Here is a 26,049-nt window from a genome sequence, read left to right as displayed (position 1 = left end):
GTCATAAATGTAAATATCCTGCAGTAACTAGCTAAAACAAACTATTTGTTCCATGTTAACAGGAAAACATTGGCTGCTTTAGAGCTTATTAGAAAATAAAAATTGAATGAAAGAAGCCCACAAAAAATAGATTATTCTGTCTCAGAATGTGTTATTGATAATCCACTGACCACCAAGTGTGGACTTCATGAGATGAAGTTACATCTTTGAAGTCGATTCCTAGCATCACCAGATATTGCCAGCTAGAATCTAGGTAGCATTTAACATTTTGTGGAATTTCGGAAATCCTTAGTTATGTGATTTACTTACTGGGTTACTGCACTCAAAGTGTGACTGGCTTTTCTTTTATATTCAAGCTAACAGAAAATAGGGTAGGTGAGCCTTAGGTGTTGGACTTATTAGATAGAGAAGGTGATTTTTTTTAAACCAAAAATGAGGTCACCCAAATTGGCTGGACATCAAGAAAAGAAGACTCACAACTTGCTAAGGATGAGATGTCTATGAATAAGGAGAATAGTACATAGTAGTAGGGCCAGTTCATTAAAAAAGTCTTAGGAATATAGCCTCATCTCAAAATTAATAATATTTACAGTGGTGTTCATAGGAGGAAGGCACAAAATATACATAGAGAAATTACAAAGTGGGCTCTTATATCCTTGATTCATCAAGAAGAGGTCAGACTATATCTTTTTGAAAAAAACAGGAATATATAATTGGTTTTATGAGGATGACCTTTTTAAAGATATGGCTAAATAAAGCATGTTATTAGTGCTATGTTTCTAAGGTAAGTTACTCTTTCTAAAATTCTGAATTCATCTTAAAGTTTTATCATGTAATAATTAGCTATTTGATTTTCTGTATGTTTATAGCCTCAAGAGGATTTATGGATATATTTTTGAATCTATGTATAAATCTTCAATAATGAAGCTATTTTTTAATTCCTAGCTATTAACCCTCTGTTTCTGTGAGTAATATCCTTGCTGCCCACTCAGTATAGGGAGGAAAAGAAGTAACTGGATTGAAAGTACATTGTAAGAATTAGTATTTTGGGGAAGAACATGTTGTTATTGTTCTTGGAAAACTTATTTAACCATGTAAGTTTGGCTTTCTAATTCGTAGACCACAGATACTAACGGTGTTGTAGAAGACTAAACTGCACCGAGAAGTGCACATGCAGGGTTCAAAGTGCATGGCCATGACCATGACCAGTAGACGTAACTACGTATTCTGAGCGCTCAGTGCTCCCTTTCACAGTTGGCTTAAGACTGTCCTCTGACATAGGCCTCCAAACACTGGCAAGATGTTACTTTCAGTGATATCCATGTAGTCAGTTATACTTAAAGTCCTTTGATGCTTCCCTGCACTATTTTTAATTTAACAAGTTTATATCCCTGAATGAAGCATTTCTCAGATGTGAATCCAAACTTGTGTCTCTGTTCAAAGACCGCTACTCCTAGTGTTTTATCTTTGCTGAAAAAAAAAAAAAAAGCACATCTGTGTCCCTTTCATTTGTCATTATTATTTCATCGTTTTCACTCCGTCTAACTTCCCCTTTCACTGTTCCAGGCTGAAAATAGCTCTCTTGCTCGCTGTCTCTCTCTCTCTCACTCTCCCTCTCTCTGTCTTCATATTTGCAACCTGTCTCAGTCTTATGATCATTTTTGATTAAGTTTACTGGCATGTTTTGTTTCTGTTGATTCTTGAGCTTAGGCATGTACAATAGCACATTGTGTTTACATTTATACAAGTCATACCTTTATACATAATTCTATAAAGTTGAATGCAATTGTTGCTTCAAATATAAGATTAAGAGCACTCCTCTCCCTCCAAGTATTGTCAATTTTAAAATGAGGTACTGATGCCCAGCATTTGGTTAACTTTCTGGGTATAATGTAGGGCAAGAAGGAGTTAGACTTGTTGTCTGATGTCTGCCTTGGGGCACATTTTATGTCCTCTGATGTGGCCTCCATTTTCCATCCAAAATGAAGCAAAAAGATTGAAACATAACATCTTTAGCACAGAAGGGCCCTTCTACCACTGATTTTATGTAAATGTTTCATTGTATGATTGCAACATAAAAAATGTGATAGAATCAAGATTATGGCACAGTAATTTTTAATACTTATTTTCAGTGTTACTCTTTTTAGTAATGCCATATCTACATAAGCATATATTGACCAACTATTCTCGTGTTGGGAATTGGTTGAGTTTTAAAGTCCTTTGTGTGCTAACATCTATATTATTGTCAGAAACATTATACCCCAAAATATCAGAAGGAACTTCCAACCATATTTTCCAGTTACTGTGAAAACAGATGTTAGCCATGCAAATAGAGAAAATGGCCAGTTTTCCAGCTATAGCACTGTAGGTGAGTATAGGCAGAGCAAGGAAATCCAGTGGCCTGCTTCTGCTCTGCTCTAAATACTGCTGTAGAGTTTCCTGGTATTCTCAGGGCTCCTGCTGAGAAAAAAACATCTTTGAGACTGCAGGTACAGTCCTGACAGTGGATCTGGGGGCAAGGTACTGCTTTAGTCAGAGATAAGTTTCTAAATACTGGATGGAAAATGAAAGATTAAAAAATGTATACATGCACAGTGTCATTTTCCTGACTGTAATATTTGAGAATAATGCTATGTATAATCGTTGTCCTGATTACTAGAGTTATTATTATTTGTTTATCTAGGGTAGCTGAAGATTACAAGGTAAATGTGCAGTGATTCTTTGTCAAGCTACACGTTACTTTTCTAAGGCTGACATAAATTACCAAGTTTATGATAATTTATGTGTTGCTGAAGATATCACAGCTTTCTCTTTTCATTGTTCTGGAAGCCAAAAATCCAAAATCAAGGGGCTAACAGAGAAAGTTCCTCTGGGAGGCTCTGAATGCGAATCGACACCTCTCTCCTAGCTTCTGTTTGCTGCTGGCGTTTCTTGGCCTTCCTTGTCTTGTAGACACATGGCTCCATTCTCTTTCTCCTTCCACTTCTCTTCTTTGTTTCTCTCCCTTCTGTATCTTCCTGTGAGTCATGTGTCACTGGGTTTAAAGCCCACCTGTGTAATCAAGGGTTTTCCCATTTCGAGATCCTTAACTTAATCTGCGAAACTCTTCTCCCTAGGTGCTGTGTGCTCTTTTTGGTGGTCAAATGCAACCCATTATGGTTTGTGTCTGTCTTCTCTTGAATTATCAAGAAAATTTCTCAAAAATTGAAACTGCCTGTGGGTGAGACCCTTGGCTTAGTCTTCAGTCTTCAGCTGTTTCATTCAAGCATTTTTTGGAATTTTGTTCAAGCAGCTGAGACTTAAATTCAGCTTTGATACCAAATTTTTGCTCTTAATCATTGTGCTATTTTGCCTGCCTTAATATTTTTTGTCAGCTTCTGACCTAATATTCCCGGAGTACCCTTTTTTTTTTTTTTTAAGATTTATTTATTTATTTGAAAGGCAGAGTTACAGAGAGGCAGTGGCAGAAGCAGAGAGAGAGAGAGAGAGAGAGAGAGAGGTCTTTCATCTGCTGCTTTACTCTTCAGATGGCTGCAATAGCCGGAGCTGTGCTGATCCAAAGCCAAGAGCCAGGAGCTTCTTCAAGGTCTCCCATGCAGGTGCAGGGGCCCAAGGACTTGGGCCGTCCTCCACTGCTCTCCCAGACCACAGCAGAGAGCTGGATGGGAAGAGAGGCCAGGACTTGAACTGGCACCCTTATGGGATGCTGGCACTGCAAGTGGAGGCTTTACCTGCTATGCCACAGTCTGGCCCCCCGAGTACTCTTTCTAAAGCCAATCAGAAAGAATGTTGTTTCATGTTTGCTCAGTAAATGTTCACATAATTGTTCCAGTGACCCAATGATCAAAAGACTTTCTAGGCTCATAATATAGATGGAGACACTTGACTCAGAATCTAGGTTCTAGTCCTGGCTTTGACTTTAACTTGAGTTGGATCATGAGCAACACATCTGAGTTTCTGGCAAAACAAGAGATTTTTATGGTATCCTCCAGTCCTGAAATGTTATGACTGTTAGAATAAATTTTTATAAATAATTTTCTCTAGTTTTGCTTATGAAAGTATAAAAGCAGAGTGTCTTTGCATATTATAATGCATTATTTTATATGTTGGAACGTTTCCTGTGTTTTGATTGTGTCAGGAGCAGCAGCAATAGTAATTACTAATAATTAGCGAGAGTTTAGTTCATTCTAGGAGCTTTTCCAAATCCTTTATGTGCCTCATTTGGTTTATATGGGAGCCTTATTACACAATACAATTGTTCTACCCAATAATCACTACTATTATTAATCCCAGTTTATAAAAAAAAATTGTTGCACAGAGAAGTTAAGCAGCTTTTTACAAGTCATACACTTTGGAAGTGGTAGACCAAGGATCTGAATTCCCTCAGTCTGATTGCTGAATCTGTTCTCTTAACCATTATTTATATATAGACATTGCTGTATGGTTTATCTAATTTAATGGTGTACTGTAAAAGTGGAAAATTATGATTCAGTTCCCAAATCCGATCCCACTGCCCAATATTTTATTAAGTTTATAGTTTTTTTTAAAAATTTTATTTATTTATTCGAGATGTAGAGTTACAGAGAGTGAGAGGAAGAGACAGAGAGAAGGGTCTTCCATTTGCTGGTTCACTCCCCAAATGGCCACAATGGCCAGAGCTGTGCTGATCTGAAGCTAGGAGCCTGGAGCTTCTTCCGGGTCTCCCATGCCAGTGTAGGGGCCAAAGTACTTGGGCCATCTTTTTTTTTTTTTTCTTTAAAGATTTATTTATTTTATTTGAAAGTCAGAATTACACAGCAAGAAGGACAGGCAGAGAGAGAGAGTTCTTCCATCCATTGTTTCACTCCCCAATTGACCACAATGGCCGTAGCTGCGCCCATCCGAAGCCGGGAGCCTAGAGCTTCTTCTGGGTCTCCCATGTGGGTGCAGGGGCCAAGGACTTGGGCCATCATCTGCTGCTTTCCCAGGCCACAGCAGAGAGCTGAATCGGAAGAAGAGCAGCTGGGACTAGAGCTGGTGCCCATTTGGGCTGCCGGCATCACAGGCAGAGGATTAACCTGCTATGCCACAGTGCCAGCTCCAGTTATTATTTTTCACTTATTTGAAAACATGGAGGAGGAGGGTGGGAGGGAGAGAGAGAATAATTGTGAATGAGTGAGAGAGAATCTCCCATCTTTTGGTTCATTTCCCAATTGCTTGCAACAGCCAGGACTGGGCAACATGGAAGGCTAGAGCTGGGAAACTCAATCTAAGTCTACCACATAGGTGTCAGGAACTCAAGTAATTGAGCCATCCTGCCCCCTCCTGGAATGTGCATTAGTACACGGAATTGCCTCCGAATTGGAGGCAGCACCAGGCCTTGAACCTTGTCATTCCATGTGAGATGTAAGTACCATAAGCATGATCTTAATCTCTGTACCAAATGCTTGTCCCTGATGCTTATTTTTGTGTGGCCTGCAATCAACAATTGGTTTTACATTTTAAATAGCTGAAAAAAAAAATCAAAGGAATGTATTGTTACATGTAAAGGTATCAAATTCATGTTCCAGTGTCCATAAATAAAGCTTTATTGGAACATTTCTTTGTAGGCAGTATAGTTTGTTTTTCTTTCTTTCTTTCTTTTTTTTTTTTTTTTTGACAGGCAGAGTGGACATAGAGAGACAGAGAGAAAGGTCTTCCTTTGCCATTGGTTCACCCTCCAATGGCCGCCGCGGCGGGCGTGCTGCAGCCAGCGCACCGTGCTGATCCGAAGCCAGGAGCCAGGTGCTTCTCCTGGTCTCCCATGGGGTGCAGGGCCTAAGTACTTGGACCATCCGCCGCTGCACTCCCGGGCCACAGCAGAGAGCTGGCCTGGAAGAGGGGCAACCGGGATAGAATCCGGCGCCCTGACCGGGACTAGAACCCGGTGTGCCAGCGCCGCAAGGTGGATTAGCCTATTGAGCCGCGGTGCCGGCCAGTTTGTTTTTCTAAAAGACATAGTTTAAATAAAATCTTCAGTATTTTAAATTTCTTTTTAATATTACATGCCAAAATAAGTATTTGTCATTCACTCAAGAAATGGTAACAATATATAGGAAATTATGTTGCTAAGAATTGTGTATGAAAAATACATTTGTATTTGTTGGCATATATTAATAGTTTGTGAATTTTCAGAGAATACTAACTTCATGATGCAGTGTCTAAAAGTGTATTAAATAATTCCTGTGTGTTTGGATTAATTCTATTAAGCAGAATGTCCCTTGTCTGTCTTTCCCTCCTCCTTTCTCTCTTCTTTCTTCTCTCCCTCTCTCTCAGATTTATTTGAAAGGCAGAGTTATAGACAGAGGAAGAGGATGAGGGTGAGAAAGAGAGGGAGAGAGAGAGAGAATGAGAGAGAGAGGGAGAGAGAGATAGAAAGTTAGTTCTTCAGCTAACTGGTTCACTCCACAAGTGACTGCAGTGGTCCACACCAGACAAGAGCCCAGAATTTCATCCAGGTTTCCTCCGTGGATTCATCTGCTGCTGCTTTTAGCAGGGAGGTGGTTTGGAAGCGGAGCAGCTGGGATTGGAACCAGGATTCACACAGGCTTCCCACAGGCTTCCCAGGGAGTGGCTTAACCCACTGTGTCACACATTGACCCCTCCTTATCTTTGTTCATGACTCACATTTAATAATTTGAATTTCAGGAGATTACAGTCTATATTGATATATTTAATTTTTCCTCCACATGAAAGTGAAAATATGTTTAAACTTCAAGTAAAAATACTCATATTTTAATTGTTTGGTATGTGTAATAATTGAACTTGAATTAACAGTCCATTTGGCTAATCACAAAGAGCCATTCCACATGGATTTCTCATTTAAATCTGTCTCAAGAGAACTACAAGTTATGTTTCTGGTGAAATTATAGTCTTGCATTAATCTGCCCAATGATTTTAGTGAGCTAGGACATGCTTGTTGAAGGCAGATATAATATGAAATTGTAATAATTCTCATGCAGGGCAGCCATGTGAGTTTGAATGTGTACTTGTATATATTTTTCCATCTTGTTTTATGTAAGCATTGTTCACGCAAAATCAAAAGTGGTTAAGAAGCCATTTTCTTTACTCTCAGGAATTCTGCACAGTCATAGTATCTAGTGATTAGTATTGAATCTGTATCACTTGCACTTTGCTTCACTTCTTCCTATCTTCATTTTGCATTTCAAAATAACGAACTCTTGGTAATTTTTTTGAAAGATGTGTTTTTCATTTGTCTGAAAGGGAGAGTCACTCAGCGAGCGAGTGAGAGAGACCGAGAAAGAGAAACAGAGAAATATCTTCCATTTGAGTCATCCCTCGATTGGCTGTGATAGCCAGGTCTGGGCCCGGCTGAAGCCAGGAGCCAGGAATTCCATCTGAATCTCCCATGTGGGTTGCAGGGGCTGAGGTACTCGGTCCATCTTTCGCTGTAGCATTGGAGCTCCAACATGGAGCATAAGTCACAGGAGGCAGCTTAACCTGCTGCACCACAATGCCTGCTCCGCTTTTGATAATTTCTCACATCTAATATTGTCTGAGTTATGTTGCCTTTTTGTTAATGTTAGCAGAATTTTAGAACAGATTGACCTGAGGATCTGAGTTTTTTCTGGCAGATTTGAATGTGGATCCTTAAAAACATAGTTCTATTTAAGCTTAGTTTTTCAAGAATCTTTACCTGTCAGGTGATGCGGCATGCTTGAGTACTTTTGTGGGATGAATTATCTTACTAAGAGTTTACTGGATAAAATGTTATTTATTGCACTCTTAATCTGTTTGCTTTTATGGAAAAGATTTAAAACAATGAGATATATTTGTAATGTGCCAGTAAGTATCCAACCTATAATATCCTGGTTGTCCTTTAATGTCATTTCCAGTATTATGGTAGTTTCATAATTCTAATAAGATGATATAATGTCTATTAATAACTATCTAAGCTAGGGTTTTCCCAAACTTGTCCATGACTTGGCTGTTATTAACAGTGCTGCAGTGAATATAGGAGGGCAAACATCTTTTCAAAGAATGATTTTAAATCTATCTGGCAAATACTCAGAAGTGGGATTGCAAGAATATATGTTAATTCTATTTTTATTGTTTCAAAGATCCTCCATACAATTTTCTATAATGGCTGTACTAATTTACTTTTTCTCCAGAAGTGTGCAACAGTTCCCTTTTCCCCACATCCTTGGCGGCCACACTTGTGTTTTTCATAGTAACTCTTTCTAACAGGTGTGAGGCGATCTCTCATTGTGGTTTTAATTTACTTTACCTGGTGATTAGTGGTGAGCTCATCATGAACTAAGAATTTTCAAATGATTTCTGATATTTGTATTTTGTCTTCTAAGAAAATCTTGTTTAATATGACTAAATGGTGTTTTGGGGTTCTGGAAGAATCTTTTCAGTGTTCAAAGCATGAAAGCAAATGTTTGAATTAAGTGCCATAGACCTATGGAATATTATTCCAGGTCTCTTAGATATATAAAAATATCTCCTATACCTTTGAGCAAAGCAACTGGTATTAAGTAGGCTCAGATTGGCTCCAAATAATTTCCTCTTACCTATTCTGAGAAAGTGTGATTCTGATTACTAACAAGACATTACAGATATTTCTATCATTTTTTCCCATCTTATGAGCAGTTTTTTTCTTTATAACCCTTTATGAATCTCAGATAAGGTACATTGCAGCCACTTATAAGACTGAGAGTTAATGCTTGAAAAGGAGGGACTATTTACCATGTAGACCTTGAAACAGCTAACTTGACAAAGGCCTGAATATGCTGGGGATAAGTCATGGTTCCGTTATGAGTTATGCATTGTAAGATATGTAGCTTATGTAAACACAGGGAAATCCACAGAAGATACGGATAAGAATATATATTACCTTTGACTGTTCTTTTAATAAAATAGAACTCCTTCATTCTTTTAAAAAGATTTATTTATTTGAAAGGCAGAGTTACAAAGAGGCAGAAGGTGGGAGGGAGGGAGAGAGAGAGAAAATCTTCCGTTCTCTGATTTATTCCCCGAATGGCCGCAATGGCCAGGGGTGGGCCAGGCGAAAGCCAAGAGCAAGGAGCTTCTTCTGATGTCTCCCACATGGGTGCAGGGGCCTAACTGCTTGGACCATCTGCTATTGCTTTCCCAGGCACATTAGCAGGGAGCTGGATCAGAAGTGGAGCAGCCCGGCAGTGGCTTCACCCACTTTGCCACAGACCCAACCCTTCCTCCATTTTCATGGCTACTTCTTCTAATTCACCAAATCATTTTTAAATTCTAGTTTTACTTTGCATCAGAAAATATATAGTAAGGGTCAAAAACTAATATTGTGTGTGTGTGTTTGGGTAGGGAGGCGGGAAGGTATTCCATCAGGAATAACATTTGAGCATTATCTATAACTTTTGTATTGTTCGAATCTTCAGTATATTTTTATCTGAATGAGACAGCTAAAAAACCTTTGTAGCAAGGCCTTGTTTTGGGGGGTTCAGTTAGGTTTGTAGTCAGAGTTACACATAGACTTTACCTTAAACTGGAGGATTAATACAACATTCATGTCCCATGACTATACTTTTTTTTTCATTTATTAAACTTTTATTTAATGAATATAAATTTCCAAAGTACAGCTTATGGGTTACAATGGCTTCCCCCCTCCCATAACTTCCCTCCCACCCGCAACCCTCCCCTTTCCCACTCCCTCTCCCCTTCCATTCACATCAAGATTCATTTTCAATTCTCTTTATATACAGAAGATCAGTTTAGTATATATTAGGTAAAGATTTCAACAGTTTGCTCCATATAGCAACACAAAGTGAAAAAACTACCATTGGAGTACTAGTTATAGCATTAAATAACAGTGTACAGCACATTAAAGGCAGAGATCCTACATAATATTTTTTTAAAATTAATTAATTTTCTATGCCATTTCCAATTTAACACCAGGTTGTTTTTTTTCATTTCCAATTATCTTTATATACAGAAGATCAATTCAGTATATAATTAGTAAAGACCTCATCAGTTTGTACCCACACAGAAACACAAAGTGTAAAAATACTGTTTCAGTACTAGTTATAGCATCACTTCACATTAGACAACACATTAAGGACAGATCCCACATGGGGTGTAAGTACACAGTGACTCCTGTTGCTGACTTAACAATTTGACACTCTTGTTTATGGCGTCAGTAATCTCCCTAGGCTCTATTCATGAGTTGTCAGGGCTATGGAAGCCTTTAGAGTTCGCTGACTTTGATCCTATTCTGATAGGGTCATAGTCAAAGTGGAAGTTCTCTCCTCCCTTCAGAGAAAGGTACCTCCTTCTTTGATGGCCCCGTTCTTTCCACTGGGATCTCACTCACAGAGATCTTTCATTTAGGGCTTTTTTTTTTCCCATGGTATCTTGGCTTTCCATGCCTACAATACTCTCATGGGTTGTTATTGGTTTCCTCAGAGCATTCCCAGTAGGTATAGATTGAGGTAATCTGCCTTTTAAGACAGGATAGCCAAGCCTGTTGGAAAATCTCTGGAGAATTCAGTGGCCAAAAAGGAATTTAGGAGATGTTCAATTTTTTACATCTTTAAAGTTACTTCAAGGGAAATGATTTTTCTTAATATAAAAAATGCCATTTTAAATAATAATTGCCATTGTGGTATCTTTAATATTTCTGTAAACCATGTTTTAATGATTTATTTCATTTGAAAGGCAGAGTTACAGAGACAAAGGCACAGACTGGGGGAGAGAGAGATGTTGTTCCTCCATTGGTTCACTCTCCAAATGGCTGCAACATCCAGGGCTAGAGCAGGCTGAAGCCAGGATCCAGGAGCTCCTTCTGGGTCTCCCGCATGGAAGACAGAGCTCCGAGGACTTGAACATCATCCTCTGTCTTCCCAGATATATTGGCAGGGAACTGGATCTGAAGCAGACTAGCTGGGCCTCAAACCAGCACTCCAGCAATGGGATGTTGCTGTCAGAAGCAGTGGCTTAACCCGCTGCTCACAATGCTGCCCTCAGTTTTATAAAACTATAAAACTATAAACTAAAACTATAAAACTATAGTTTTATAAAACTATAAAAAGTTTTGGTGGGAACCTATTCTTCATTTTTAGGTGTAAAATTTTGCTTTGGATGGTGACAGCTGATCAAAGATCTTCCTAGTTACTAGTCTTGTATTCAGAGTTACATATTGACTGCAATAGGGTGGTGATTTAGTGTGTTGTCATTTCTAATTGATTCTTCTGTGCTTATTTTATTGCCTATTGAAGAAATGGTTAATGGACTGTTGAAAGTAGCCAGTAAACCCAAAGGATGTTTTATTAATTTAAGCAGATTCAAGCCCATTATGTGGTTATAGAAACCTGTTCCTGAGATTTCTAACTTAAATTCGTATTGATAAAAACTAAGCACTGGATTTGATATTCATAAAGTTGTTTAATTGGAAAACTGATTTAATAAGACACTTTTATTTCTAGTTACGTTAGACTTTTCTTGAACCAGTTTTTACAAAATTGAAAGTTCTCTGTACCACTCATCAGCTATTTATGAATAAAACTGATTTTCAAATAAAAATCATTGGAAAAATCAGTATTTTTGGAAAATGCCAAAGAAAAAATCTTTAATTCTGAAGATATTATTTACATATTGTTTTTGAGAATTTCTCAAACTCTTTGTTTCTTTCTTAAATGTCCTTTGAGGTTTCTTAGTACAAAGCCATAGTTCAGGTAGTTTTATTTACTACTTAAATGTTTCATGAGCACTGCCTTAAATTCATGATTGATACATTGCATTTAGTTGATATTTCAATAATAAAATAAAAAGCTGATAGAGCCCCCTGCCTACTTGGAACTTATATCATACTGTTAGTGTGTGTTTCAGCTCCCAAATATCTGCCTTATATAAGAGTGTAATTAGTACCATTCAATGAAATGGGAAATTCTGAAAAAAGGTGAACTTTAAGAATTATGAATTCAGTATTTGATATGTTGACTTTTATCTGCCTTTATAATACCCAGGCAAAGAAGCACGTGGTTATTTCAGTTATATAAGTTTAGTGCTCAATAGAAAAGCGTGAGTTGGAGATTTAAATTTGTCAGTGGGCTTGGTTGAGTTGGTAATTGATGTTGGAATGTGTAGGAGTTACTTAGGGAGGAATTATAGAGTAAGAATAGAAGAGACCTGGAACTAGTAGAACTTAGAAGCAGAAGCACGTGAACACATAATGGACTTGGGAGAAGAGGGTGAGCCTGCCGAGGAACCAGAGTGTGTAGTTTTAGAGACTGGAGGATGTGGTTAATGGAGTCAAATTCTCCTGGAGTCTTTTGGTGTCCTAAAAGCATATGCTTTGGTGCAGTAACGGGGTTAAAGTTGAATGGGAGTAGATTGAGGAATGAGTAGGAGAAAAGAAAATAGAGACAGTGACCAGGAGCAACACTTTCAGTTGTTTTGCCTGTGATGAGCACAAAGTAGGTGGAGCAGGACATGTAGTAAAGGAAGACGTTCATCCCTCACTCTCTCCCCTCTCTTCCTTTCTTTCTCGCTCTCTTCTCTCCTTTGTTTCTTGTAAGAGTCATTTAAGTGCACAGAAAGGTTTATGGGCTGTTGGGAAAGAAGCAGTTGACAAGGAATGGTTGATGATATATCAGAGATCACAGTTTTTGGTTTTTTTTTTTTTTTTTTGACATATAGTGAGAGAGAGAGAGAGACAGTGAGAAAGGTCTTCCTTCCGTTGGTTCACCCACCAAATGGCTGCTACGGCCCGAGCTATGCTGATCCAAAGCCAGGAGCCAGGTGCTTTCTCCTGGTCTCTCATGTGTGTGCAGGAGCCCGGGACTAGAACCTGGGGCCCATATGGGATGCCAGTGCCGCAGGCAGAGGATTAACCAAGTGAGCCACGGCGCCGGCCCAGAGATCACAGATTCTTATGAGGTGTAAGGTTCTTGGAAGGGCAGAAAGTTGAGAGATCTAAAGTAATCCTTATGGGGAGAGAAACAGCTTTGTTTCAGAAGGGCAGAGGAGGCTGAAAAGGGTAGAAAAGTGGTAGATCAGTGGGTTTGAAATGGCAAGATGAAGGGGTTTCTGCCTTGTAGATTGTTTCTGAAGGAGGTGGAGGGGTGGAAAGAGGTGATTTTAGATGTGAGAAAATTGTAAAGGTTTGAAACGGTTGACAGTGACATGGGGAAAATAAGAAGTAGGTTGGCCAGATATATAGGGCCTATTTGCATTTAGTTACCAATGAGACTCCCTGGCAGTGATGAGTCACTTGGGTGTAAGGTCAGAGAAAGCAGATAGTTGGGTCCATCCAAGATTGGATGTTGCCACATGGTTGCACTTATGAGACAGGATAGCATCATACATACATATATATATATATATATATATACACACACATATATGGCATTTTATATATAAATATGGCATTATATATGTAAGCTCCAGTGGTTATAATAGAACTGGTTGAAAGCAAACTAATGAGATAGGAGATTGTGCCCAGTAGGTAGGAAATTTGAATGTGGAGTTAATTCTGCTTGATGATAATATCCTGAAAAACCCATAGCAATGTAGGCAGCATGGAGGAGAATCTTTGCCCTCCTCTCTCTACAGAAGAGAAGTTTGTGAGAGCATCTCTTTAAGTGTATTTCTCAGAATAACATTTCCTCCAAGAAAAGGCCCAGGGCATTATTAAGGCTCTGAGACAAATAACAAAAGTATGTTTGAATTTGTTTAACTGTTCATTTCTAAAATTTGTTTGACTACTGAACCCTTTGTAGTATAACATTTATTAGTAACTATCTAAACTAGAGTTTTCCCAAGCTTGTTCAGCAGTTGTTTTATATGTCATGTGCTGAAGCTATTAACAAAGGAGAACAAAGGAGAATAAATATCACAACATAAGCTATTATTTTGTAATGGATTTTTATTTCTACATTGATGTAATTTGATATTAAAATATTTTCCTGTTAAAAGTAAGTATGTGTCCAAAGCCTAAAAATATGTTAGCATATTATTTTGTTAGTGATATCTGAAATTGGGACATTTGAAATTATTTATTGAAAATCTTTAGTTAATAATGGATATTCCAGGAAAATCTACTACATTTGTTCTGTATAATGTTGATTCACATCAGACTAGTTAAGCAGAAAAGAGAATTTATCCATGTGCGTAACAGGATAGAACCGGAAATTTGTGCCATGGCATCAAACATTTTCTGTTTTCATTTCTGAGCTCTCCATTATTGCATTGACTTATGCTCAGGCAAGAGGGAATACTGTCCCATTGTGTGGTAGTTTCTCTTGGCCAAAAGTGGGACAAAGATTTAGAACCTAACTCCTTTCTGAGACACATCTCTTAGTCAGATCTTGTTGGCTGATAGTAGGAGTACAATATTATAAGCATCACTTTCCTTTATTTAAAGTGTACTATTTTCTCTTTTATTAAGTTTTAGAATTTTCTTTGAGATCCTGAGATTTCTGATTCCTTTCTAATAAATAAAATCTTGACAGAGGCCTTGAAACCGCAACTGTTTCCAGTTACTAGTTCCAGTAACAAAAGGAGCTCTGGGCAGATATGAGGATTATCAGTGCATGTGCAATACAAGTGTTCTAAACAGAAAGTACATTCAGGAAGCATTTTAGATAAAATTAGACACTTGCAACATTTAAACAACTGGACTGTATACTTATAGTCTTCGTAGTGTCCTATGCAACAAATAACAGCCAGTAAAGTTAATCATCTCTATTCCCCAAAGCATTCACAAAGGAAAACAAAATGACAGAAAGGAAAACTTTTGAGATGTCTGGTTTTTAACCATTTAAATGATTATCTTGGCAATGTAGGTTTTATCTATATAGTAATTCAGTGCCTTTGAAAATGGTAACCAAAATTGAATCTGTAATTTGATAATTAATGGTCTCTTTATCTTAGTGAAAAACGGTTAACTGTGCATATGTGTCTTTTTGGCTTGTAAATAAAATGATGAGTGGTAGATTACTTGTGTTAATAAAATGCATATGAATTTGAATCCAGTTCAGATATGGAAAGGTGTAAGAGAACATCATTGCTAACTAACAACCAAAATAAAGCAGGCAAGCTACAAAATAATAGTATCTTTAAATTTTTTATATATATTTTTATGTATATAAGATGAACAAATTTCATGTATTCTATTTAGGAGCATGGTGATACTTCCTACCCCACCCTCCCTCCCTCCCACCTGTGCTCCCACCCTCCCTCCTCCTTCCTTTCTTATTCTTTGCTTTAATTTTTACAATGACATTTTCAGTTTATTTTGTAATTAGAAGCTTATAACCCTCCACTAAGTAAAGAACTCTACAAATAGTAAGAAGAAAAAAAATTGTTCCTCAACAGTAGAGACAAGGGCTATAAACAGGAATCAAATCTCAGTTTTAAAAAGCTCATCAGAAGGGCTGTTGCTGTGGCATAGCAGGTAAAACCACCGCCTGCAGTGTCGGCATCCTATATGGATGCCAGTTTTGAGTCCTGGCTGCTTCACTTCCGATCCAGCTGTTTACTATGACCTGGGAACGCAGTGGAAGATGGCCCAAGTCCTTGGAAGATGGTACCCACATGGGAGACCAGATAGAAACTCCTGGCTCCTGGCTTTGGATTGGCACATATCCAGCCATTGTGGTCATCTGGGGAGTGAACCAGCGGATAGAAGACCTCTCTCTGCCTTTGCCTCTCTGTAACTTTGCCTTTAAAATAAATAAATAAATCTCTCTCAATAAAAAAAAAAAAAAAAAAAGGCTCACCAGAATGTAGGATAGAAAGAATCATGTATGAACCAAAAAATCTCCAGTCTTTCTTAGGATAAAATAGACCCATAACTACTTCCATCCTTGATGTAACTGTATGAGTAGATGCACCCCAACAGTTTTTAACAAACTTGGAATGACTTGGAATGACTGTGTGTAGACTGGGGTGATGGGTGAGAGTCCAAAGGAGCCCAGTGCACAGTGGGGCACCATTCACTTACAGGCAGTTACTCAGATATTCTCATTGAGTAAAGCAGCAGGTCAGAGAAAGAGACTTAAGAAAGTTATTTCAAATGAAATCCTCCCTACGCTAAAAAGTTGGTGTGTGTGTGTGAGAGAGAGAGAGAGAGAGAGAGAGAGAGAGAGAGAGTGTGTTGGGGAGTGGGGACTCAGGCAGGACGACTGAGCACTGTTGGCTTTTACCTACAAAAGAATATGAGCTCCTTTCCAAGCTGATTCTCTGCAGGGAATTCTGAATCTTCACAGCAAAGGGGGAAGTGGCCATCCAAAAGCTTGGGAATGGGTATCAGGGCTGAAAGTCATCTTCTTACGTACGTACATAAAGAAGGAGGTGGGAGCAAAGAGAACTCCCTGTGCCCCCAGCCCCAGGTAGCTGTAAAGGGGCAGAGTTCTCCCATAGTTCCTAAAGCCAGTAGGTCAGCTTTGAAGCATAGGCAGGGCGCTGCAGTCTTGCCAGGGCTCAGATCTGTTTCTAGCTGGAGGAAGACACCTGATCACAGTCAAACTATCTGAAGCTGGTGGGAAGTGATTCAGAGTAACACTGCAGCCAAGGCCAGACCCAAGATATTAACTATAGCTCCCACTCCAGGAGCTTGACACAAAGGAATGGGTGCTCCACTTGCTTGAGGTAAATTAATATTATTGAATTCCAAAGCTATTGTTCCTGTACAAAAGCTATCTGGCTTATAATTAAAGATTATATGATGCAAAGAAAAGTAGGGAATGCATCCCAAAGCCAAGAAAATAGACCCAGAGGTGGCCTGGATACTGGAATTATCAGTGTCTTTAATATAGCTGTTACAAAATACAAAGGGATCTGGTGGAAAACCATGTACCATGTGTATGAAAAGATGGAGAATTTTATCAGAGATGTGGGTAGTGTAACGGAAAAGCTGAAGATGAAAAATCTAATAGCAGAGATGAGCAATTCATGATGTAGATGTGCTACAGTGGACCTAGAGAAGAGATGTGAAGACAGGGTGATAAGTGGTATCCAGATTGAAGCAAAAACTTTTAAAAGGTGAAAAAATATAACAGCATTTGAGATCATAGGGTACTGTCAGGATGATCTGGTAAATGTAAGTAGAATCTAAGAAGGAGAGGACAGAAAGATAGGGTAGGAAGAATATTTGAAAAGCCAGTGGTCAAGTGCTTTCCATCATTGTCAGGTCACAATACTTGAAATTTAATAAACACTAAGAAAAGGTGATTTTAAGAAATTATAGTTTTCACATCCTAACTGATTATAAGACATCCAAGGAAAAAAGGCACATTGTATACAGGAAGACCATGGTATGAATTGTAGCTAACTTCTCACCAGAAGTAAAGGAATCCAGATGACAAAGTCCTGAACGAAAAAAAAAATGGGGCCATTGCAGCTCTGTGGCGTGGTAGGCTAACCCTATGCCTATGGCACCAGCATCCCATATGGGTACCAGTTCGTGTCCTGGCTACTCCTCTTCTGATCCTGCTTTCTGCTTATGGCCTGGGAAAGCAGTGGAAGATGGCTCAATTACTTAGGCCCTTGCATCCATGAGGGAGACCCTGAAAAAGCTTTTGGCTCTTGGCTTTGGATTGGCCCAGCTCTGGCTGTTGTGGCCTTTTGGGGAGAGATACAAGGGCAGATGGAAGACCTCTCTCTCTCTCTCTCTGTCTCTCCCTTTCTCTGTAATTCTGCCTCTCAAATAAATAAGTACAATTTTTAAATAATTAAGAATGAAAAAATCAGCCTTGAATTTTATATCCAATGAAAATGTCCTTCAAAAATGAAGACAAACAGCACGTCACACTCACCGGGATGGCTGTCATCACAAAAACAGGGAGCAAGTCTTGCTGTGGATGTCACCACAATGGCATGGTCACGTGTTGCTGACAGCAGTGTAAAGTGGTTCGGCCATGGCAGAAGGCAGCCTGCTCTTCCTCCAAAAGCTGACCTTGGGATTACAGTTGCATTTCCAGATAAATATCTGGAAGATTGAAAGCAGGTATTCAGATGTGCAGACACATGTTCAAAGCAGCACTACTCGCAGTAGTCAAAAGGAGACAGCTCACATGCCCGTGGCATCGTGAGTAAAGTAATGATAGCTAATGTTTATAAGCACACTTTAAAGCAAAGAGCGAGAAAAGATGGGAAAAGAAGAAACAGGAAAGAGAGGTGTTGAAACTGCATGAGAAAGGTAAATGTGGTGTATGCAGGGAGAGGCCAAGAGGTTATTTTGACCTGATCAGAATAGAGCTAGGGAGTTGGGGAAGGTGTGGCTGGTGCTGACTAGACAGTGGTGCCTGTGCTGACGTGATTCCAGGAATTATGCCCTTACTTGTTTTCAAAGCCAAATTTTAATTAAGAAGAGTCTTGATAATCTAACTCATAATATTTGTAATTTTCAAAAAACTAAACTTGCATAGTAAGGAAAATCTCTCACACATGAATGGTTGAGTTAGTGAGGTGCTGAAACCAGTTGGTTTCTCTTTGCACCTGGATTATTTTCAGAAAGATTATCTTGGGAGAAGGAGACATTAATAGGCAAAGCAAAGAGGATTTTTGGGGCCGTGGAGCTGTTCTGTGTGATACTGAAATGGTGGCTATTGCTGTCCTGTGTTTATTGACGCCCACAGAAGGTACAGTAGCAAGGGTGAGCCGTGATATCGTCTGTGGAGTCTGGTGGTCATGCTGTGCCCACGTCCCTGCCTCAGTGTACCACTGTGGCGGGGGATGTTGATGATGGAGGCCATTGTGCGTGTGTAGGGGAAGCCGACAAACGGAGTATCTTTGTTTCTCACAGTTTTGCTGTGAATCTAAAACTGCTCTATAAATACACTCTTTTAAAAAAGACAGTCGTTAGCCATTTTGAGCACATATTTGGGAAAGGAGCCATGGGCCATGAGTTGTATTTAGAGGTGCACTAGGAAGGGAGCTGGTTATAGCCTCCTGCTTGGCTCCTCCCTAGAGACATTGTCTCATTTAAGAGACAGAGTCAAGATGCCATTTGACAACCAGGCTCTCACCACACTCTGTTCTGTTACACTGCAGATTTCCTTGGCATTGTTCTTTTAAGACAAGATCTTAATAATCATTCTAATGTTCCTTTTGTACATTTGGTTTCTGATGTCATTATTTCAGGAGAAGAAAATGCTTGACTTAGCAAGAGACTGTCCTTGCCTTTAATAAATATTCTTAATATGCAAGCATCAAAGGGAAAAAGACAGCATAACAAATTAGGTTACCAGCCTGTGAACACTTCTAAAATGATTTGCCTTCAGTCAGAAGCCAATTGCTAAAATAAATCATTTAGAAACTGTTTTAATACTGAAGTCTATATCCTGATGATGATAGGAACTGCGTTATCTCTCATTCTCCCCAGCAAATCAACATCTGCAAGAGATTAAGTTACTTGTTTATTGATGAGTGCATTCCTTTTACGAAAGACATACAGCTATTTACAGTGCATCCTTTGCATTATGGAGTCATCAGCAGTGCAGAATTTTTCAGGAGACAGTCTTTGGCTGATAATTTCCCTGCTGTTATTTCTCACGGAATCGCTCCGAATTTCATGGCTGCTCTGCATAAGAAGCCCCTGAGATACCTGGCACTCAGCCTACAGTTTAACATGAATATTATCTTTTTCTTAATTCTTATTGCCTGCAGATTTGAATAAATATGCTGACTATTCCTACAGGGCCAAATAATTACTTTGGTTCTTCCAAGAATGTTATTAGTTGGGTTCATTTTCAGAAGTCTGTTGGAAATAATATTTGGTTATCGTTTTAATGGCTTATTATTAACAAAAGGTGTAACAATGGCACTTTCCAGTAGTCTACCCTTCCCATTGTTTCCGGTTCTGAGGGCACCTCAGGGGGTTGTGACCAAGGCCTCTGAGGGAGGTTATTCCGGTTGCCAGCAACTGGTGGGGCAGTTGGATGATAGTTACAGAACTTCCGCGATGAAGATGATGTCTGCTGCGGTGCCTTTTGTTTCCCCGTGTGGAAACAGAGCAGGGCAGTTAATTGATTTGCCCGGGTTCCTACTCTACCCTTTCTGCGATCAAGAGCCTCATTCTTTCTCTCTTCAGGTCCTCTTAGACCTTTGCTCTGAGAACTGCTCTATGCTTTTTAGTTAAAGTTGTCTGTCACTTAGCTACCAGCAGCTGGATAGGCAGGCGTTGGTAGACTTGTTTTTTGTGAGAGCAACTCCATTTACTTCATGCCCTTTGTATTTTTTTCCTGAAGGTAACTGAAGGACTTGTTTTACTGCAGTTTGCAAGTATGTGTACACACATACACACACACATACATACCCTTGAGATGGGGATGAGAGAGGAGAGATGTGAGCATATCTCATTTTATATATATATATATATACATATATATAATTTATATAAGGTGAACAAATTTCATGTATTTCATATATACAGATTTAAGAGCCTAGTGATACTTCCCACCCTACTTTCCTTCCCTCCTGTCCATGCTCCTACCCTCCCTCCTCCTTCCTTATTTTTTTAATTTTTACGACATACTTTCAGTTTATTTAATAATCACAAGCTTAACCCTCCACTAAATAAAGAATTCAACAAGTAGTAAGTATAAAAATCACCATTCCTCAAGTGTATAGACAAGGGCTGTAAACAATAATCAAATCTCAAAATGTCAGCTTGCTTATAAATTATATTTTTTGTACCCTGTATATTAGTTACCACAAATCAGGGCAAACATATGATATTTTTCTTTTTGGGACTGTCTTATTTCACTGAGCATAATGGTTTGCAGTTGCATTCATTTTGTTACAAAAGACAGGAAGGATTTCATTCTTTTTTTTTTTTTTTTTTTTCTTGTCTGGTAGTATACCACTTTTTCTTTATCCAGTCGTCAGTTGATGGACATCTGGATTGATTTCATATCTTAGCTATTGTGGATTGAGCTTCAATATACTTGGGAATACAGATAAGTCTTTCTTATGCTGATTTCATTTCAGAAAAACTCCTTTCAGAAGAGACATGAAACTGTATTGCAGAAACTTTGCTTTCAAGTTAGGTTAGGAGCTGATCGTGAAATGTTTTTCCCTCAGCATCTTTAAGGATATCATTTGATAGCATTGGGTGTTATTTCATAATATTGCCTCTACATTCTCCCCTTCCTACACCCCTCTCTTGCCCTTCCTACCTCCCTGTAAGGAGCCATCCTTCTGCCATTCCTTTGGTCTTTTATCTCCTTTATCTAGCAGAGGTGGGACATCTTTTTTATGCCACGGACCATTTGCATATTTATAACATCATTAGAGGGTCATACAAAATTCTCACCTCATAAATTGGCCTGCTATCGATTTATTGAATTTTCAGTCCCACCTGCAGTAGCTTTGGCAGGCCAGAGAAAACTCTGTCTCTTGTCATTACTTGAGGTAGATAAAATGAGAGTCATCACCCATCTTGGCTGACCTATAGGCAAATGTAGGTGTGTCCATGGTAATTGAAGATATACTTGTTAACTTTTATTTTTAAAGTAGCCACTTCAAACTTGGTAAGATCAGATGAGTTTTGGACCAGAAACATGCCATTAATCTACTGTTATCTTGAGAAAGTTACAGAACATTGAATAAAATAATATTTTATTTTATAAAAAATAAAGTAGCCACTTAATTCTTTGATATAAAAATCAACCTATCAATGAGTTCTGCACAGTCTGGTGTGTTATTAGGTAGACTGTAATCTGAAGCTGGTATTTAGTGTAACACAGGCAGGCGCTTTGGCAAATGTTTTCACATTTTATTTGCACAAATCTAGGCACCATGTGAGTTGAAACTGTTAAAATGTTTTATAAACCCTATCTGCATTTTGGCTATTCCTGTGTAATACTTAAGGAATTACTATTGATAATTTTTTAGACCAAATATCTAAAAGTGCCTTTAAAAGGAAGGTGGTTTGTGCTAATTTTATCACTTCCAGCAAATGATACATTATGCTTTGTGACTTGGTATTAATGGAAACAATTTTTGAAGGCCCTTTTTATTTCACATCTGGACCTGCCTGTTAATTATTCTAACTCATGAAATAATCCTAGTACTACCTTAGCAAATGTTTTCTCTTTGACATTACTGATGGATTTTGAGGGAAACAGTTTTACCCCTATTTCCTCTAGAATTTGATGCCTAAGATGTAACTTGAGTTATTTTTACCCTCTCAATGAATTAAATTATTTCATATAGGAATACAATGCTCTCTAATACTTAAAACTCTCCCCTCAATTTTCATCTTTTCACATAATTTTGCATGTAGTTTCCAGTTCTGTTCTTACAGTTTTCTCACATGGAGACAGTACTTCCTCTAGAATTTGAAGAGAGTTGACTTAGAGGAAAAGTCTAATACATTCATAGTAGAGGCGCCTGCTGCTTTGTTATAATGCTTTCATTGCCATGTAGGTAGGTTAGCACTTTCATTTCATCTTCCTGTCAGCAATAAGGACAGCACAACTGCAACCTCGGAACAGAGGGAGAAATCCCCAAGGCAATGACACAAAAGGTAAATGGCCTGGGGCTCGGGAAGGCTCTAGCTGCTATAGTGCTGTCAACATGTGTGCTTTATATAATCACAATATATTTATAAATCTAATTACCTTATTCTCTACTGTTTCTTCATATCCTGGCTATACTCTTGGTCATTTTTTTTTTAAGATCCATTTTTTAAAATATATTTGAAAGGCAGAGTTACAGAGAATTGAGGAGAAACAGAGATCTTTCATCTGCTGGTTCACTCCCTAGATGGCTGCTTTGGCCAGGGCTGGGCAAGGTCCAAGCTAGAAGTCTGGATCTTCTTCAGGTCTTCCATGTGAGTGCCAGGGCCCAAGGACTTGGGCCATCTTCCATTGCATTCCCAGGTGCATTAGCAGGGAGTTAGATTGGAAGTGGAGCAGCTGGGTCTTGAATTGGCACCTATATGGGATGCTGGCATTGCAGGTGGAGGCTTAACCTTCTATGCCACAACACCAGCCCTTTAGTCAGTTTTTATTTCATCAACTTCTCAAGCGCTAGGACTAGGCTTACAAAAACACCCAAGATGAGGGTGGAAATGTTTGTTTAAAGATTTTATTTGAGAGGTAGTGTTACAGAGAGGTAGACAGAGAGAAAGATCTTCCATCCACTGGTTTACTCCCCAGTTGGCCACAGCAGCTGAGCCTATCCAAAGCCAGGAGCCAGGATGTTCTTCCAGGTTTCCCATGTGGGTGCAGGGGCCCAAGCACTTGGGCCATTTTCTACTGCTTTCCCAGGCCATAGCAGAGAGCTGGATCAGAAGAGGAGCAGCTGTGACACGAACTGGCTTCCATATAGGATTCTGGTGCCTCAGGCAGAGGCTTAACCCACTATGCTGCAGTGCCGGCCCTGTTCATTTTTTTAATTAAAGATTTATTTATTTTAAAAGTTGGAGTTACAGAGAGAGAGAGAGAGAGAGAGAGAGAGAGACAGAGAGACAGAGACAGAGAGCAAGATCTTCATTTGCTGATTTAATCCCCAGATGGCCACAATGGCCATTGCTGGGCCAGACTGAAGCCAGGATCCAGGAGCTTCTTATAGGTCTCCCATGTGAGTGCAGGTGCCCAGAAACTTGGGCCATTCTCCGCTGCTCTCCCAGGCCATTAACAGGCAGCTGGATCAAGTTAGGTTACCCTAAGATTATTTTTAAATGATTTACTTGTGTGTCTGTAGAATAACCAAAACTATTGGCACTACAACAATTAGAATGAAAATAAAGTAGGAGAGGCAAGTAGAAATGTAAAAACTAAATTTCAGAACTGTTGTGTTTATAAGGTAGAATGTGGCCAAGGATGTCTCTGTTTACTGTGGCAGAGACACACAGTTAGGTACAAGAGACATAGGAAAGAAAAGATGTTATTTGGGCCTGCTGTTTTTCACAAGAAAAATTCAGCATTATTATTGATGAAAGACATTTGAAAATATTGCACACGATAACAGGACCTCTTGTTTCATCTACTGTTGATTATTGAAATATAGTCTTTGTTGGAAAATTGGCTGATGCTCCACTTATACATGCTTTGCTATTGTTCTTCTTTCTTCCTAGTTCTCTTTTTTCTCTTCTTTTCTGCTCTCTTACAACCTATCCTATTCACTTATCTTTGTAAGATGTATCTAAAGATGTGAAATTTAAGGAACAATTTCGTTCAGTTGAGGTATGTGATATTCAGAAATATACATCACAAAGCAGGTAGCAATCTGCATTGACTTTCTTGGGTGATAATTCCACTGCTACCTACTCCTTGTTTTACTTCCTTCTCGCCCACTCCTCCTCTTCTCATTCAGCACCACATTATTATGTGATGGGACAGCTTCCTAGGTAATTAAGTGTAACTCACTTTTTAAAAGTGTGCTCCATATAATTCTCCTCTTTTTCCCCTATTATTTTTTTGTTATTTGAAATCTGAAATACTCCATGTTTTTTTGTGTGCATTTTAAATACCTTGTTTTCACATATGTGAATTTCTGTTTTTCTTGTTTTCCCTGAATCTAGGCAATCTAGAAGGGTCAAGAAAGTAAAATGCTATGGAGCTCATATACATTTGGTTATTTGTCTTCCTTAATGTCAGGAAGTTTCCATCTCATTTTGTTGGGAAGATGTGATAGATAAGCTGTGGTAAATAATTAAATACTACTGTGAATATATTGGATAACTGACTTCTGCTAAAGGCTTGTTTCTTAATTCCTCCAGGAAAGAAAGGAGAGGCTATCCAAATTTGAGTCTATTCGTCATTCAATTGCTGGAATAATTAGGTCTCCAAAATCCGCACTGGGCTCTTCAACAGTAAGTAGGATTAACTCCATGTGCTACTGAAAATGGGCCTTGTCTAGCTTCTTTATGATGTATATAAATGTATATTCATAAAAGCAGAAGAAGAATACAACTATTTTTATGTATATAAATCTGTTCATATGTCTATCTGTCTATCTATCTGTCTGTCTATCTATGATGTTGATAATAAGAGAGGACAGAAGAGAACTTTTATACCAGTCCTCCATCTGTCAGGGTTATGTTTCATACCTCAGTGGATGCCTGAAACCGTTGGTAGTACCCAACCCTATATATACTATGGTTTTCCTTCTATGTATCTACCATGGTAAAGTTTACATTATGAATTAGCCATAGTAAGATGTTAAAAACAGTAACTTACAATAAAATAGGATAATTATAACAATATATTATGAAAGTTATGTGAATATTGTTTCTCTTTCAAAGCTCCTTACCATGATGCTGTGGGATGACAATGCCACAGCTGACTGTAGAAATGGAAACCATGGGGAAAAACTGAATGAGGGAGGCCTACTGTTTATAAACTTTCTGTATTTCATACAAATAATTACAGGGGATATTTTATGTACTTTGGGGCCTTAGAAGAATAATATAAGCAAATTTCTAGTGAAATATAGTATTTTTATAATGGAAATATATGTATATACTTTAGAAAGTATCAGTTTCTATACATGTTCATTTTTAAAAACATTTTGATTAGCGGATTGAAGTCTTTTTGAATAGATGAAAAATTTGGCATATCACAATGGTACCAAGAATATTAATGATCCATAATAACAGCAGCTTTGACAAGCGGGATATGAGTGAAACAAATGCATAGAGCTCTTCCTTTAAGGGCTTGGGCATCCTGTTTATTTGGAGAAGAGCATTTTCCCCTCAAATACCCATGTAACTGAGGTCTGGAGTCTTAATGTGAATGTGAAGGTTTTATGTGCTAACTATAGTAATCTAAATTGCATGACAATTTAAATGACTATTTAATCACAATTGTGAAGTATCTTCTGATATAATACAGTCTTTATTTGAATGTGCTAATTTGATAAAATTAAAATAGTACAGAAAGAATTTTAATTACCTTAAATGAGTTTTTCCTTATAAAATGTTTTGTAAAAACTTCCAAAATTGGAATAGTGAACTTCTTTAATACTTACAAATAGAAAAATAAAAATATAACTTGACTAGTATTATTCTATTGTGATGTATTTCATATAACCTAAAATTCAGCACTTTCAAGTATGTACTTAGTG

At 38.4% G+C, this 26,049-nt stretch overlaps 1 protein-coding gene across 7 annotated transcripts in view; it reads left to right on the top strand.

Annotated features, from left to right (window-relative positions):
• FER (FER tyrosine kinase) overlaps nt 1-26,049 on the top strand; it is a 427,785-nt gene that overhangs the window by 154,808 nt on the left and 246,928 nt on the right. For all 7 annotated transcript variants that reach the window (XM_062212305.1, XM_062212302.1, XM_062212303.1 and 4 more), the window contains one exon: nt 24,704-24,796. In XM_062212305.1, coding sequence (XP_062068289.1) covers nt 24,704-24,796 — 93 coding nt within the window. The remainder of the gene's footprint in view (nt 1-24,703; nt 24,797-26,049) is intronic.

This window comes from Lepus europaeus, chromosome 15, assembly GCF_033115175.1.
Source record: "Lepus europaeus isolate LE1 chromosome 15, mLepTim1.pri, whole genome shotgun sequence".
NCBI classification, from domain to species: Eukaryota; Metazoa; Chordata; class Mammalia; order Lagomorpha; family Leporidae; genus Lepus; species Lepus europaeus.
This window is presented reverse-complemented; position numbering and strand designations above follow the sequence as displayed.